Source organism: Gadus morhua, chromosome 18, assembly GCF_902167405.1.
Source record: "Gadus morhua chromosome 18, gadMor3.0, whole genome shotgun sequence".
Classification (NCBI taxonomy): domain Eukaryota; kingdom Metazoa; phylum Chordata; class Actinopteri; order Gadiformes; family Gadidae; genus Gadus; species Gadus morhua.
In genome coordinates, this window is record NC_044065.1 from 8,986,180 (window position 1) to 9,003,679 (window position 17,500).

The window sequence follows — 17,500 nt, forward strand, 5'->3', positions numbered from 1 at the left end:
GGTCTTCACTGAACACATCACTGGTTTGAACGCTGACACGTATATATTGGCATCCGTCCGCCCACAAACACACAAGCATTATCCGCTGAAGATGCTGATCTGACGAAAAGAGTTAGAGCAAATCGAAACAAGTCTTAACCAGTTATTCTGAATACAAACAAAGATTCTCGTGGGAACTTTTTAACCGTTTTACCTTTCACACTCCATCCTCTCAGCACAAACCACTTCCCTCTGTGAAGTCTTCGTAGACACAATAGTAATCTGTTGCTCGCTCCCTCTGTCACGCAAAGGCACAAAATTCATACGCATCAATAACTAACCACAGTTTCTTTTATGTTTATATCTGTTTGACATTATGGGTAGTTGAGGAACACACTCAAAAACATTAACACATACATACATACATACATACATACATACATACACACACACACACACACACACACACACACACACACACACACACACACACACACACACACACACACACACACACACACACACACACACACACACACACACACACACACACACACACACACACACAGTGAGTGTTGTCAATGAACAACAAAATACAAAAGGCTGGACCCTATACGCAGTATCTTTCTGATACCCCTTTTTCATGAGCTTTACCAAATCATAATGTAGCATACGAGCTTATGTAGGGTACAAATTGTACCCTACATACACTGAAAGTTGTATTAATTGTACCGTACAATTGATAGAACTTTCAGTTGGCATTACTTAATTTTTTTGGTATATGTCTATCTATGTCTACATTTTCTATACAAAATGTAAATTTTGGGGTTTGGTACGGGTTTTCCCTTGAATTATGGGGCGAATTGTAATGGTAGAATGGTTATCTAAATATTAGCTTTGCTTTGTGGGGAAAGGGCTGCGCACGCCATCTTGTGTTTGATCGTTGCTAGTGACCGTGATATTTTATTCCATGTAGTGTCGAGCCTAACCCAGCAGGAGGCAGCGTTGCATATATTCAAAAGAAGCGCCTCAAATAAGAATAACCTTGAACAGAGAACATATTTCGTCAAAATTGAAAGTGTCCCTATATAACAATATGTAGTATCGTAGTAGTGTTGAACACTTGATAATAAACGGTATTTAATTGCACTGTACAGTACTGTACTGCATGATACATTTTATGAGATTTATAGATGATTATTCTTTGTTGATTTCATAATAGATTGGGGCAAGTATTTTCATAAATCATACTAAATGCAATCAGTAAACGTGTTTGTATTCGATATTGTGAAATACAAATCTTCAAACTTCCCTCAATATTGTACATAAAGTGAAGGGTTAACCTGATTACCCTGGTAAACAAAATACAGGCTTTTGTGAGTTTGTATGCCTCACATTCTTGCACTGTCTCTAAAGGTCACCTTGACAACCAACACAGTCTTCACAAAACAGGAAATGGCCGGATAGCAAACTGCTGATACATTCATATATGGTGTGAAGAACATATGTGTGTAATGCTAGGAATATTGAATGGCATTTATATAGCGCTTTTTAAGAAACGTCAACTTCACAAAGAGGCAGAGAGCGTTCAAAATGCAAGGCGCAGCGACTCAGAGGGATAGGAGATGGGTTTAAGAAGATTGTGCCGGCAGCTAAATGAAGATAGACTTCTGTGTGTGAAATAAAGAGAGACAAAAACATAGTCACTCGGGAGGACCAAACAATACAACATCAATACCACCAAGCCTCTCAAAGGTGATAAGGGGGTATCCAACATGGATGTTGCAATGGGATAATTATATTTTTACATTCTGTTTCTCTAACTGACCTTTGTGGGTATGGGCCTTTATCTTGACACCCTTTGTTTGTTGGTAGTTAAAGGCTCCAAATGAGGCCTGGTTCTGACCCCCTTGAGAAGGGCGAGGAGCAAGGTCTCCAAGTAGTAAGGCATGGCTACGTCCCCCCTCATGACATCCTGGGGAGGTCATTGATAATTGACTACCATGGGGGTAACCAATACTATAGATCTATTTGGGAGCAGCGCTGTTCTCAGACACCTGTCTGCCACTGCGGTCGGCTTAGCTCAGGACGTAGAGCATTTGTCTTGTAACCGAAAGGTTGCTAGTTCGATCCCCAGCTCTTCCTAGCGAGTGTTGATGTGTCCCTGAGCAAGACACTTAACCCTAAACTGCTCCTGACGAGCTGGATGTTGCCTTGCATGGTTGACTCTGCCGTCGGTGTGTCAATGTGTGTATTAACCGATGTAAGTCGCTTTGGATAAAAGCGTCTGCTAAATGCCCTAATTGTAATTGTATAGGAAGTCCTTGCTTTTGTCAATACAGTGGACTTCTCCTTGCGGATCTCCGAGAGAAACGAAGGGCAAACTCCCACCTGAAGCCTTGGATTACTGTATGTTTGTTTCCATGTTGGTTGTTTGCAATAATATGTTTATTACTTAATTAAAATAGCCTAATTTTTCTAAGTTCAGACGACCCTTTATTCTTAAACATTTTAAGCAGAAACGATTGACGCGGTGCAAAATTCCACTACAATGTATAATAAGGAATACCACCAGTCCTGTTTCTTGTCCCTTAAAATAGCATCGCAAACCCCCTCCCCTGCACAACCCTTCAACGCATACACTTGTTGTTTACAGCAGCACCCCCCCCCCCCCTCCATTACAGTTGGTGGGTGTTGTCAGAAACTGGCCAATGACTGGAGAGCAGGCCTCCTTTGAAATGCTGACAATGATAAATCACTGCTCTTCCAGGGAAAAACAAGGGGAGTGGGAGAGGGAAGGAGAAGATCAAAACGTTGAATGTGGTGAATGTAAAAAGAAAGAAAAGGGAGAAAATAAAAAGGGAGAGTGAGGTTTTGATCCTCACGGCATTAAAGGGAATCGAACGCGTGCAAGGCAGCCAGCCAGGGTAACACTCAGAGAAACACACAGCCATACAAGGGAAGGAGTTAAGTGGTTTTGTCAAATGTCAACCGTTTTCATCGCCCTAATGTAATCATTGACATTTTGTGCTCTTAAAACTAATGGATTACTACTGTGGGGTCGGCTGAATGATCCCTGGAAGGTTAACGGAGGAAGACACAAACATGTGAGTGAAGTGAGAGTGAGATGAGAGATGAATTCACACTCACAGCACAAGCACTATCTGGAAGATAATGCGGAATATAATAAAACATTAAAGGATGAGCTTGACTGAGGTCCAAACTTGACTGACGCCCGCGCGCACACACGCACACACACACACACACACACACACACACACACACACACACACACACACACACACACACACACACACACACACACACACACACACACACACACACACACACACACACAAGCCAGATCTTTATGGTAGAGTTGTTCAGGATTATTGCACCATTTCTTTAAGCACACACATTTCTTTTAGCTGCTGAGAAAGCAAAGGGTCAGTTCGCAATCAGTTTTAAATCATCACAATCACAATACTTCCTGTCACTGAGAGAGAAAAGAAAATTGAAATAATTGTGAATAAATTATTGTTTACTAGTACAAGTACCTGATTAGCACCATGACTTGGGTCTTGTTATTTGGAGAAGTTGTAATACATGTATTTTCAAATGTAATTATCTTATTGGGTAACCTTCACCATTCTAGCCTATCTTAGTATGGAATAGTATGTTCTTAGTTCGGTCAAAGGCTTTCAAATCAGATTTGGTATCTTATTTGTAAGACTTTGCCATAGCCTTGGAAAGATTGTCTAGCTTAAACTATAAAAGAAACGGTCTGTCAAGAAAAACCAAATAAATACCACTAACCCTGAGCTCCCCCTGAGCCTAGGGCTCCTTCCACATCATTTCTAGGAAAAGCCACGCTTCTAACTGTATTTAGTCTATGGGTGTGCAAGGCCTAGTGGGGTTTCAGTGTGATCTTTCCTTTTTTCCTCGATTAAACCAAACACATATGGAGCAATGGACAGATAAACGCAGACATGGTCTTCAGAACAGATAGACGTGCCCCTGAAGATGTTTTTCTGTTTCTGTAGGAAAAAGCGATTCGCCACCAATTTCTCTTGAAGGAGGTTTGCGTGACATGTAGAATTTAAATTGTGAAACATATGTAGGCTACAGAAATCCTTTGTTCCCATGATGAAGGCTAAACGCATGTTATTACTCATCTGATAACACCGTTCCATCGCACTCAAAAAGGTTGTGTTGCACAACCCTCTATGTGTTTGAGCAAGTGTGCCTTTCATAGTGGTCTATTTGTCCTAATCTTATCTTCTGTACAGAGTCCACAGGTGTTGGCCTGCATGGGTCAGGGGCTTCACTCTTGTCCCCCGCTCTCAGTCTCTTCTGTAGGACAACCACATTGGGTTCTTCGCCAAAATCAGGCATCAGAATCAGTACCATGTTTTTTTGTAAAGTTCTAGCGCCATCTTGAAAGGTGAACAACCACCCCTCACTATTTTCTAACATAAGAGAGTACTGTACTGCTTCATATGTGTCTTTTGAGTTAATCCCAGTCTGCAGCATCAACTTTGCTTCCTGTGAAAAGTCACGTAAAAAATGACGTAAATGGTCTGAATTGTACACGGTTCATGTCATGGAGGCACTGGTTTGACGCACCAATCGATAGAAGACCTAGAAACATTGACAGAGGCAGGGGATCGCACAGGTCGTCTCCTGTGGGCAATACGTTCCACTCGCTGTGATTATACTACCTTGGCCTTTAGTTTGCAGACAAGGTTGCAGAGGGCGTTGGGTGGCTCCACTCATTGGCTGATGAGTACACAGGCTGCTTTTGTTATTGCGATGTATGGATGGTTGTATCAGGGACAGGCACAGACCCACGGTCACTGCCTAGTGTTCTCGCTACAGCAAGAACCTGTCACCTAGAACCAGCCTGCCTGAACTCTCTCACCCTCTAAGCCCAAGACACCTCACACATGGTCACTTGGTCGCAGATAACTGCAAACACGCACACACAAGTGCACACACACGCGAAAACATGCACACACACACACACAGTGCACATGCAATAGCACACACACACACACACACACACACACACACACACACACACACACACACACACACACACACACACACACACACACACAGGGTTGTCAATAAATACCAAATGAAGGCGGTAACCAAAGTGCAGCAAATCCAACTTGAAATTACTGTGTTACTGTGTAACAAGTTACAGTGTCTCTGAATTATAATCTTGTCTGTCACAAGAAGTGTCTTTGTGGCCATCTTCCAAGTAAGTCCACACTTGAGCACTCATTGTAAATTATTATTTTATAAATCAATTGCTAGCATCCATAAATACAGGTAATACCATAGCCATAAAATATGTTACCACTGCTACAACTGTCTCAACCCCTGTCTTTGGCGGATCTATGATATGATCATGCTGATGCCAGCAAAGATAGGAAACCGTTATGAGACAAAAGAAACAAAGTACATAACCTGTGCTAATGAATAGCCACAACTGCAAAGCCGACATGTCGCAAGAAAGTATGTTCCTATTTATCCTAGATATTAAACATGCATAGCAATATAAATACTTTCCTTTACACTTGTGGTTTCCACCGTCAGCAGAAAAAAAGTATGTTCCTATTATCCTAGATATAAAACATACAATTAAAATACTCTCCTTTACACTTGTGGTCGCTACCTTTATCAGTGATATTGAAATAATGATTTAAATTCTTCTCAATACAATGATTTCTTGGTAATGTGTGGTGGCGCAACAGACTCAGGAGCGCAGCGCACTCTAGTGGTGGCTTTCGGCGGTAGCGCGCACATCTGTGACCCTCCTACACCGCGTCGTCCATCCCCACGAAGCCCACCACTGCTTGGGTCGTGCTGCCTTTTAAAGCAAGCAGACACAGCATGTCATTCTCTACTCTGCCAGAGGACGGGCCACGGTGAGGAGCTACTGTGGCATTTTACCCACCCTACCCCCAGTTGCCATCCCATAGTGTATGTTGTTTTGTTTCGTTTATACCCTTTTTTAGTTTACGCGTATAGCTAGTTAGCCCTCAAACATGTACAGGTATTTCGGTGAGCTCCTCACCCGCTCCGCGGGGAGTGCTCTGGCCTCGGGGTGCGTGGACTCTGCTCTGCCCGCTACCTCGTCTCTTATGCGGGTCCGCAACTATGCCAACGCCGCGGACGTGCCAGACGATCCCAATTTCTTCAGGATGGTCGAGGGCTTCTTCGACCGCGGCGCTTCCATCGTCGAAGACAAGCTGATCGAAGACCTGAAGACCCGGGAAACCCCCGAGCAGAAGAGAAACCGTGTGCGGGGAATCCTGCGCATCATCAAGCCCTGTAACCACGTCCTCAGCGTGTCTTTCCCCATCAAGAGGGACAACGGCGAGTGGGAGGTGGTGGAGGGCTACCGGGCCCAGCACAGCCAGCACAGGACACCTTGCAAAGGGGGTAAGAACCGCCGGTCCATTGACAATAGCTTTAGGCGGGCAATGTTTATAAGCAGTTAGCACTATAAACAAGCCGGGGAGTCTGTGGTGAACGCAAGCCTTCCGACCTTTTGCCTATGTGCATTTATTCCGTTATCTATGCAAATGCCCAAACTGGTTTCCCATGCCCTCTCATGTCACCCTACATGTTTTGAAGGGTCACATTGTCGAGTGACCTTCCTCTACACCTGTAGCTGAACTGCACTTCAGCTGCTTGGCTATCTGCTAAGCTATTAGCAAAATGTTGATGACCCTCCCCCCACCCATATACACACAGCCCCCCCACCCTTTATACCCTTTTATACGATTTAGTGAAAGTCGAGTTTGTCGAATGAAATGACCTTTTGAACGTCTTCAATTTGACTGTGGCATATTTTGACCATACATTTGTATGCACCAAGGCTAATTTTGATATTAATGTATCTGCCTACTGATGAATCATGCGTGGGATTGTGGAGAGAGTGCATAATGCTGTTGTTGAATGGGCATTATCTAGTAGGCTGGCGTTCCTGGTTGCTGCATGTGATCCACGAAAAACATGCTGCCGTCATTGCTGATTAGCTGTTGATGCCAACTTTGGTTGACAGCTGATGCATTACATTAGAAGCATCGGACAAGCACCATGTCATATACGAGGTTGAGGTGAACTGACTCGTATTCTACGTTTTGAACAGTGTTCAATGTACTTGGAAGGGATTTTTGTTTTTGCAGTTCAAGGTTCAAGGAGAGACATTATTAGAGATTGCAGCATTGCACTCTGGGTGATTGGAAGGGGAAGGGGTGGTTGTGTGTGGGGCAATACTATTTGTCAGCTGTTTGGATGTGGGGGAGGGTCCTGTAATAAGAAGAGGCAGGAGGGACCCAAGATATTCTCAGTTCGAGAAAGACGTTTGTGTCATTTTGCATTCTGGACTTGTTTGAAGGAATGACGTTAATTTGACACTGGGCTGGTTTGCCAAATGTTTCAGTTACACTTTCTCAGTTTAGTTTGAGGTAGACACAGGCCTATTCCAGTGAGGTATGTTTGCTGTTGGTAACATAAGCTTGATAGTATTTCGCTTTTTGAGATGTCCTTGGACCGTTGATGTACTGTTGAAGTGTAGCTAAATACCGCCAAAGCTTTCAAACAGGTTGCCTTTATTATTTATTAAGTAGTCATAAATACCCCCCCCCCCCCCCCACAAGAAAAGAATCATTACTTCCTGTACAAAAAGCAGAGTGTTACAGAACAGTTCTTAATTTTCAAAGTTCAATCATTGACGTGGATCATATACCTTTACACTGTGCTTCTTCTGTGAGGTAACAAAGTGCAAAGGCTATGTATCCTCCTCTTTATGTAACTTTTAACACTGTGTGTGTGCGTTTGTCTCCTGTTTTAAGAAGTACAGCCCCTCGACAAAGTTGTGTGTATGTGTGTGGCCGGCCACACAGGCCATCACGCCCATGGGGTAGAAGTGGAAAATGAATGAGTGGAAAGTTTGAGTTTGGTCTGCAGTTTAATCCTCCCCCTTCGGGCCAGCCCTTCTGTTGTAACCTCATGCGAACCCTTCTGGATCTCATTAGGCTACGGAGACGTAGCAGGAACCGCTATAGCAAAATAGGAACTCACAGAGGTTTCGTTATGACACTTTGGTTTTTCGAGGTGTAACTGCCACTATCGATTTTTATGGAGTACCACTGAACCTTGTTCACCATTTAAGGCCCTGATATTGGCCCCTTGTGTTGTATATTTTTTATAAGTGCTCTTTAGTTTTGTCATGTCTGAAAACTCCCCTCAAACAACCTCTTGTTGTTCAATTCAACTCGGGACTGACCTCACTGGAAATGCAGACTCTGCTCTTTCGTATTTGTATAACTTCCTCACATCCTTTGGATGAACTGTCTCTTCCCCGGTTTGCTCCCTGAGACTGCTGGGTTGTTTAATGTGTGCGTACTCCTGTGTGGATTAGGAAAAGCCTATTGCATACATTACACACTACCTCCTGTAATGCTATTAAGTGGATTTGGGTTCACTCTGGTTAAACCAGTGGAGGGCGAGGATGAATGAAACGGCCTGATTGGTGGCCGCCCTGTATTCCACTTCAGTGGGAGGGGCTTTTCATGTGTGTACTCTAGGAGGTGTGTTTTATGTGTTACTTGAGGCTGCACTGTTGACTTACGAGAAGGAATGGATTGTGCGGAGCTGACTGATGTCATATGTGCAGACAGATGATGTCATTAAGGCTTTCTTAGTTGCTGTACAAACAGAAAAGAGGCGTGTCCCGATTTCTTCCCCCCCCCCTGGCTCCTTCAAAGTCGGCCAATCACAGAGGAGGCCCCCATACGCATTCAGTGCACATACCTTCACTTGGGGAAAACAAGTCTTTGGGTGTTTTTTCTTTTTCGTTTTCTCTGTCAAGCTGCAGTCTTCTATGCAGTGCATGCCCACAGGCTTAACTCTATTGGAAATGGCTTCATGACATCTAGCTCACACATAATGAAATTCTGCCACTGAGTGGGTAGGAGGACTGTCACAGAGGCTGCCCATCTGGTTCGGGATTTAATATAATTCAGTCAGCCGCACTAAGCAATGGGCTGTCGCCAAGGTGACTGCAGCAGCCGACCGCTAGCTTCCCATATTGAGAACCATTGACCCCAGGGTTGTATTTCAGGGCTTAGATCCTCCTCCAGCGACCCCCACACCACGTGACCTCAATGGTGGCAATAAATCAGTGACCTTTGACACGTATACATGTGGTCATGAGTACCGTGGCACCAGAGCCCTCTGATTCGTCGTCTCCTCTGTTCCATCTCCCTCCCTGACTTGTAATTCAATTGTATCGTTCCCCTTGTCGTCGGTTATTGAGTTTACAAGGCTGCAGTCCTCTCTCTCTCCTAACTGCAGCCTTTGAACGTTGAGTTAATGTTTAATGTAAATCTGCAAAAACGGTCTTCGGGAAGAGGGCTACTAAAGTCTTCAACAACTTGAACAATGTCTTTATAGCTAGCTTTGATACGTCTCGTATTTTTCTTTTATAGTATTTTCAAATATTTGCACCTGAAATTGTAAACCTTAACACGTTCTTCTTCACCAAAGTGCACCTATAGTCACATGACGTGGTGATTCTAGAATCCCTTTCTCTGACTGACCCCTGGCTGTCTCTCTGTGTCTTCCAGGTATCCGATACAGCCCTGATGTGTCTGTAGACGAGGTGAAGGCCCTGGCCTCTCTCATGACCTACAAGTGCGCCGTGGTTGGTAAGAGAGGAGCGCCGATTTTATTCCCAACAGAGAACTCTAGTGGCGAACCTTTCCATGGTCCCGTTATGAGTATCGACATTCGTATGACTAGAACTGTACTGTCCATTGTAAAGCTGTCTGGGCAACATAATGATATACTATTGATATTAACTTATAGAGAGCGTCTGGATATTGTAATATAGCTTGCATTTAGTCTTGTCTCAAACACTTGGTTGTTTGTAATCGGCATGGTAACCTCTTCCCGCTTTCCAGATGTGCCATTCGGCGGAGCCAAAGCTGGAGTCAAGATCAACGTCAAGAATTACTCTGTAAGTCTAATCCGCCTGCACACACTCTCATGCAGAGAGTCTTTGTGTGTGTCTCTGTTGCAGAGATTCAAGTCATTGTCATAACTAGTACATGTGGTCTTGTTTCATGCACGTGGAAGCAATTGTGTGTGAGTTACAAACTGCTCAAAGAGGATTAGTGTTCGGGCAGATTGTTTGTTATTCTGCGGCACACTGGTTTGCCAACGTCCAATAGGAATCAGTGCTGTGTGGCTGGAGTCTGTGTACTCTGGCTTACTGCTTTACAGAGAGTTACAGTGCAAGCCCTAACCTCCCCTCGCACGCAGTTTCCATTTCCCTCCCACACATGTACCGGGACGAGTAACGCAGGCACTACAACTACACTGGAGTAGCTTAGTAGTGCGTATCCCTTTCCACTGTTTTGATGGAAAGGAGCGGACAAAAAGTAGGGACTGACGAAGGGAATGTGAGCAAAAGGGACCAACGGGCTAGGGGGGAGGGCCCGTTGCAGGCAGAGAGGCCTGGTTATTTTTGTCAGCTGAAGCAGATAATTACTTCTTTATATCTCTAGAATGGTGCTTGATTTCCAAGGCCACTAGATAGGAGAATGTTTGCCCATGGATAACCGCTTGCACATGAATAAAGAGGAGCTGCAAGCCCTTTTCGCCTCATCGCTTGTATTTCCCATTGGTTTCCTAAGTGTCCTGGTCAACAAACAGTGACTCAGACCTTTGGACTTCGAGAGGGAAAAAATGTAAAAGGCGGGATTGTTTAGACTCTCCTTCGAGCAGAAACTGAAAGAACGGCACCAGTTGTATGCAGCTAAGAGTTTCACAAAGAATCGGCACCGTGTGTTGAAGATCACCCACTAATCTGTAGACATGTTGGCCACAAAAGGAAGCTGTGGCACAGCCAGTAACGCATGCACCCTCTTTTTCACAATCAAAGGAAATCCCTTTCAACCTGACAATTTGAAAGTAATTCAGAATGAAGGGGCATTGTAATGCTCTAGGCAGGATTGTCCTTCAATCCTGGCACCGTTTATCCCGATTGTACTTAGGGGATTTGTTGTTACATGTGTGTGATTGATTGATTGTTCTCTGTTAGGACAACGAGCTGGAGAAGATCACAAGGAGGTTCACCATCGAGTTGGCCAAGAAGGGGTTCATCGGTGAGGTCCATGTGTATATCTGTACTAGCTGACACACACACATACATACCTGTACATGCATGCATCTCCTTATATGGGCTGCTGGCGGTCATGTGTCAAACCCAAACATGTATGGAGTGATTGCATGTGTGGGTTCTATGGTGGTTGGTTGTCACGGTTGCATGCGAGGGCCTTCAGTTTACAGCCTCTGTAGGACCCACACATTGTCAACTTCACTGACTTATTCTTAGCCTGAATGTGTGTAGCACGTGGCTTTGTCTACATTGAGTGTAACCATTGGTCTGGTTAGAATGCTCTTTATTTAGAAAGTTATGTTACCACGTCTTATTTTCAGACCGCACACACACACACACACACACACACACACACACACACACACACACACACACACACACACACACACACACACACACACACACACACACACACACACACACACACACACACACACACACACACACACACACACACACTATGGCCCCTCCATGTCCTGTTCAGATTTTGGCGTGTGTGAAACAGTTCCAGACTTCACGCCTCATTTCCCATACACTGCCTTCTCCCCCTGTTGAGACTTCTGTAAGAATAGTGAGCATAGCGGTTACTTTCATGGTTGTTGGTCTGAACGCCTGCCCCTTGCTGCTCTCCCCAGGGCCTGGCATCGACGTCCCCGCCCCGGACATGAGCACCGGAGAGAGGGAGATGTCCTGGATCGCCGACACCTACGCTAACACTATTGCACATACCGTGAGTCGTGCAGCCATCCAGACACGTGCACACACACCTTATTTTTTTACCCATGCACCGGTGCAAAGGCCACACTCACTAAACCCCTTTTTGCTTTGTTCAGTGTTTGACAAATGAGGACTTGGCAGACACGGTTCATTGCTATGTCGCAAACTTCACCAGATTATTTCGTCAAGCATGGGCTCATCAAAGTTAGCCGCAAACATGCTTTTGTTTGCCTGCGGTCTGAACAATATTTGCCCAGGAGCCATGTATATGTTCTAATAGTCAAGTGAGGAGAGATTGGGCACCTGCATAGAATCTTTTGTAAAGCGGGTTTTGCAAGGGAAAAATGTCACCAAAGTAAACAACTGGTCTTCGTCACACTCAACCCACCTCACCCATCACATCCACCCTCCTTCCCTCCCCCTTCTCACACAAGGGGCCTGCCCTGTATACATTTCCGTACCGGGAATATTCTTCTGCAAAGGGCACCCGGGGGGGGGTAGCTGTCCCAGTTCTTATGTCGTCTAATCCTCAAGTCATTGAAGGAATTGCACCATGAACCCCAGCCCCATAATGCACAAGGGAAATCGTACTCCCTTCTAAGTGTGTTTCTGTCTCTCTGTCTCTCTGTTCTCTCTCTCTCTCTCTCTCTCTCTCTCTCTCTCTCTCTCTCTCTCTCTCTCTCTCTCTCTCTCTCTCTCTCTCTCTCTCTCTCTCTCTCTCTCTCTCTCTCTCTCTCTCTCTCTCTCTCTCTCTCTCTCTCTCTCTCTCTCTCTCTCTCTCTCTCTCTCTCTCTCTGCCTCTCTCTCTCTCTCTGCCTCTCTCTCTCTCTGCCTCTCTCTCTCTCTCTCTGCCTCTCTCTCTCTCTCTCTCTCTCTCTCTCTGCCTCTCTCTCTCTCTCTCTCTCTCTCTCTGCCTCTCTCCCTCTCTCTCTCTTCCCCCACCTTCGCAGGACATCAATGCCCACGCCTGTGTGACCGGTAAGCCCATCAGCCAGGGAGGCATCCACGGGCGCATCTCAGCCACCGGTCGTGGTGTGTTCCACGGCATCGAGAACTTCATCCAGGAAGCGTCATACATGAGCATGGTCGGCCTGACCCCGGGCTTCCAGGACAAGACCTTCATTGTCCAGGTAAACGAGACACACACTCCCTCACTCCCTCACTCACACACACACATGCATTCACGCAATCAAATGATTGTATTGATGTCCACATCGATACTAGAAGATACAGGACATGCATATGAGAAGATGCAGACAAATCGAATAACAATATAATCACAATACAAAATCAGTTGTATGTACAATTAAGACGCGCAGAGGGTAACCCACAAACAAACGCACGATTTCCACATTGAGCAGTTTTTAGATCGCTGCTTGGCGTTCTTCTTTGAACATACCTGTCATGCTGGTGCCCCCTCACTGCTAGCTTAGGAACATGACCCAGGCTGCCGAAGATAAAAATCAGCAGCTGGCAACTATAGCCTAGCTGTGTTATGGCTGGCACCTTTTGCTCATTAATAACACATTCGGTAAGGAAGCCTTTATCTCGAGGCTTTCCTCTAGGCTATAATCAAAGGTACAAACTACCTCTTAGAACTGAGCACGCATGCAGTTTGCACAAGCACACACGCAAAGATACACACAAGCGTGCGAAGATTCACACACATGTGAAGATCCACACTCATAATCATATGTAAGGAAAAAAAACACAGACACAGAAACTCAGGCCAGGACACACGGTTGTTAAGATGAGGTGAAACACACACCCGCTCTGCAGACTTTATGACAGACGAGCCGCCGAGAATCCTGCTGACGACCAGCACGTTTCTGTCCAACCGGAGAGGTCAGCCTTAAGGGGACACAGACATTTAAAAACGTGCCCAGCTCAAGGACACGCGCACATTGCATGTTCACGCAGACGCACGCCAACACACATTGCAAGGAAGGAGACACGGTCTCCCACAGGGAATTCAGGGCACTGGTGTATACATGCAGACTGGCGTCGACCTGGAGTTTGAGGGGAGTTCCACTCCACCTCTGCAGGATCTTGAGTCAGCGAGACAAGATGGCAACCTCGCAAGGACAATGACTCACCGTGTGTGTGTGTGTGTGTGTGTGTGTGTGTGTGTGTGTGTGTGTGTGTGTGTGTGTGTGTGTGTGTGTGTGTGTGTGTGTGTGTGTGTGTGTGTGTGTGTGTGTGTGTGTGTGTGTGTGTGATATACAAAATGGCAGTCTACTCACACACACACACACACAATGCAAGTCACGTCTCCCAACTCCCTTCTCCCCAGGCAGTGGTCTCCTTTTTCTGGGAAAGCGTTCTATATTTACCCCAGACCCTTACGACCGGGCGCTACAGTGTCTGTACGCCGTGAAGCAGTCTAACCTTCTTAAAGAAACAGATCCTTACAAACCGTCAACAAGCTTAGCTTGACTGTATCGAGGACATCTGGTATTCACTCACTCACTCACTCACTTTCGGAGAACATACGAGATGTGAGAGGGGTTGGGTGTAGATGACGTGCAGGCCTATTGGGTGGGACAGGGGTGTGTCAGAGGGTGGGGGTGGAGTCAGCAAACTAGATTGGTTGCCTCAGACAGCTGCTTGTGCTGTTTCATGGGGGCAAGGTTCAAAGTGTGTGTGTGTGTGTGTGTGTGTGTGTGTGTGTGTGTGTGTGTGTGTGTGTGTGTGTGTGTGTGTGTGTGTGTGTGTGTGTGTGTGTGTTGGGAGATTATCTGACTTTTAGGCTGGATTTCTTTAGCGATCGAGTGTTCTGACAAACAAAGAAGACTCTTTGAGAGATCCGTACCATCAAAACAAAACCACAGATCAACATAAAACTCCATTAGGACCAATAAAGGCGTTATTTTAGGGGGATGAAAATCAAATCGTTTGTGAACAGTCCCATTACTTTCACCCAGTTTGATCTAACCCACACTCGTCCTTGGAAGGACGACTAACCGGTTGAAGTCAGGGGTGACGTTGATGCATGAAACCCTGCGTCACTGCACATGTAGTTTCCTAATCTGACCACACGAGGGCACTCAAAGTACATGTCTCCAGTTGATCTGACATGGTGGGCAGCCTTCCCCTCTGCTACACTCAACCACTTCCTCGCCCATTTACTGAACGGGTCAGAACTGCGAATTACCATCGGTCAATGACCTGCTGCATCACCCCACACGCCACGGACCATGGTGATACGCTAATCAAATAGTCACACCCGAGTGACCATAGCGGTGCCAATTTCACCCGACCTCGCCATCAGTCCTACAATCAATAACCCCCACGACTGTTTGACCCTTGAACCCAGGGCTTCGGTAACGTGGGCCTCCACTCCATGAGGTACCTGCACCGCTTCGGGGCCAAGTGCGTGGGCGTGGGCGAGATCGACGGCTCCATCTACAACCCCGAGGGCATCGACCCCAAGCAGCTGGAGGACTACAAACTGGTAACTCACTCACACACTCAAGAGGACCCAGAATGACAGTGATGTGCAGCGTTGAATGTTGATTAACATTCCCCTGGAGGCTATGTGCATTGACTCATGTCTCATGTGGACCCTGTGTATTGACATATGTACCTCAGAGCCCACACTACCTCAAGAGCGTGTGTGTGCCCGGTGCGCTTGCACAGCAACGTGGTCCCATGGCACTGTGCTGATTTTCATACATACCCATGATCATTTGCATGCCCAAAAGGCCTACATGTAAATGTGGTCTCGGTTTATGCTTCAGGGCAAAATGATGCACTGAGATGCTGACTGTTATTTGTGTGTGTGTGTGTGTGTGTGTGTGTGCAGCAAAACGGCACCATCGTGGGCTTCCCCGGGGCCCAGCCGTACGAGGGCAGCATCCTGGAGGCCGACTGTCACATCCTGATCCCCGCCGCCGGCGAGAAGCAGCTGACCCGCAACAACGCCCCCAGGATCAAGGCCAAGGTAAGCGCACACACTTTGATGTAACGGGATACACACCACGTGTATCCGTTACATGTGGTGTAGACACCTTTACTGGCTCCCCTTGTTTTGGGCCAGTGAAAGGCTAGGAATGCTAGACATACAAGTGTGTGTGTGTGTGTGTGTGTGTGTGTGTGTGTGTGTGTGTGTGTGTGTGTGTGTGTGTGTGTGTGTGTGTGTGTGTGTGTGTGTGTGTGTGTGTGCGTGTGCTTTCATGGTAACTTTTCTATTGAGGAACAGAAAACTGTTGCGCCGGACATTTTGGCCCCTGTTTTTTTGTGTTTTAACTTTGGGTCCTAAATAAAGTATCCCAATGTGTGTGTTTGTGTGTCCTAGATTATCGCAGAGGGCGCCAACGGTCCCACCACCCCCGAAGCCGACAAGATCTTCCTGGAGAACAATGTCATGGTCATCCCCGTAAGGACACAGAATCCTCATTACAAACGAAACCATGCACTGCATTACATCATCATTACAAACTACACGATGAACTACGAAACATCTTTAAGAAACTAGTTTTCATCATCAGTACAAACTTCACGGTCCAAAACATCATTACAAACTACACTATGAACTATATGTCATCATTACAAACTGCACTATAAATTACATTCGATCATCATAACCAACTGCACTATGAACTACATTACATCATCATTACAATCTAGCCCATGAACTGCATTACATCTCACACTATGAACTACATGACATCATTACAAACAACATTTCATCTTCATCACTAATTACATGTTAGCTACCTGGCATCGTCAGTACCAACACCACTATGAACTCCATAATGTGCTCATCCCAGACCTGGGGCCTAGCTCTGACCTCTGGTTCACTCTGGTCGTGCAGGACATGTACCTGAACGCCGGTGGTGTGACCGTGTCGTACTTTGAGTGGCTGAAGAACCTGAACCACGTCAGCTACGGCAGGCTGACCTTCAAGTACGAGAGGGACTCCAACTACCACCTGCTCAGTGAGTGTCGCGGCGCTGTCCTTGTAACACGCAAACACACACACACAGTTAGTCGTCAGTGTTCTAAGGTCCATTATGTTAATGTTCACTGCTGTTTGTTCTTGTTTTGTTTTTGCTTTTGTTCAAATGTACTTGTACTGTACTTCTCAAACCTAGCAGTCTTATCATGCTCTAGCAGAATTTCTATGGGGGCGGCATGTTTTTCCTACTTTGTTACTTATTCATTCTCATAACTGCATGAGTGGATAATGCTTTGGAACACGTGTATTTCTGCAGAGGCCAGTATACAGGTTGAAAAATTATATTTAGTAATGTGGGAAACCAATTATTCTTTTAGTTTTATAAGTAACATATCATGAAAAATATTTAACTACTATAGTTTATTTATTATAAACCTTACAAGACTCGCACTTAGCCTCGCCCTGTTTACAGTGCGATGTACCTGTTCTTCTTTTTCACTGAGGAATGATGGGTATGAAAATATATATCTGTTTCTATGAAGGGCTCTCTTGTCTAGCCTGCCTTTCTGTTGCGCTACTGGTTTGACGACGAGTTGAAGGGTTTCGACTGCTAATGACCCATTGATTTAAATCTCTTACTGTAATGGTGGTGCCTCCTTGCCTATCCCCAACAGATGGGATCCTAGGGTGTGGTTCCTAAA

The 17,500-nt window shown here is 45.6% G+C and overlaps 1 protein-coding gene across 1 annotated transcript in view; it reads left to right on the forward strand.

Moving 5' to 3' along the window:
• Positions 1-5,847: 5,847 nt before the first annotated feature.
• glud1b (glutamate dehydrogenase 1b) overlaps positions 5,848-17,500 on the forward strand; it is a 15,826-nt gene continuing 4,173 nt past the window's right edge. Inside the window, exons 1-10 of the mRNA XM_030339332.1 lie at positions 5,848-6,432; positions 9,627-9,707; positions 9,963-10,018; positions 11,105-11,168; positions 11,818-11,912; positions 12,850-13,029; positions 15,216-15,353; positions 15,705-15,842; positions 16,197-16,277; positions 16,716-16,839. Of these exons, the coding sequence (XP_030195192.1) occupies positions 6,036-6,432; positions 9,627-9,707; positions 9,963-10,018; positions 11,105-11,168; positions 11,818-11,912; positions 12,850-13,029; positions 15,216-15,353; positions 15,705-15,842; positions 16,197-16,277; positions 16,716-16,839 (1,354 nt within the window). The 5' untranslated portion in view covers positions 5,848-6,035. The remainder of the gene's footprint in view (positions 6,433-9,626; positions 9,708-9,962; positions 10,019-11,104; positions 11,169-11,817; positions 11,913-12,849; positions 13,030-15,215; positions 15,354-15,704; positions 15,843-16,196; positions 16,278-16,715; positions 16,840-17,500) is intronic.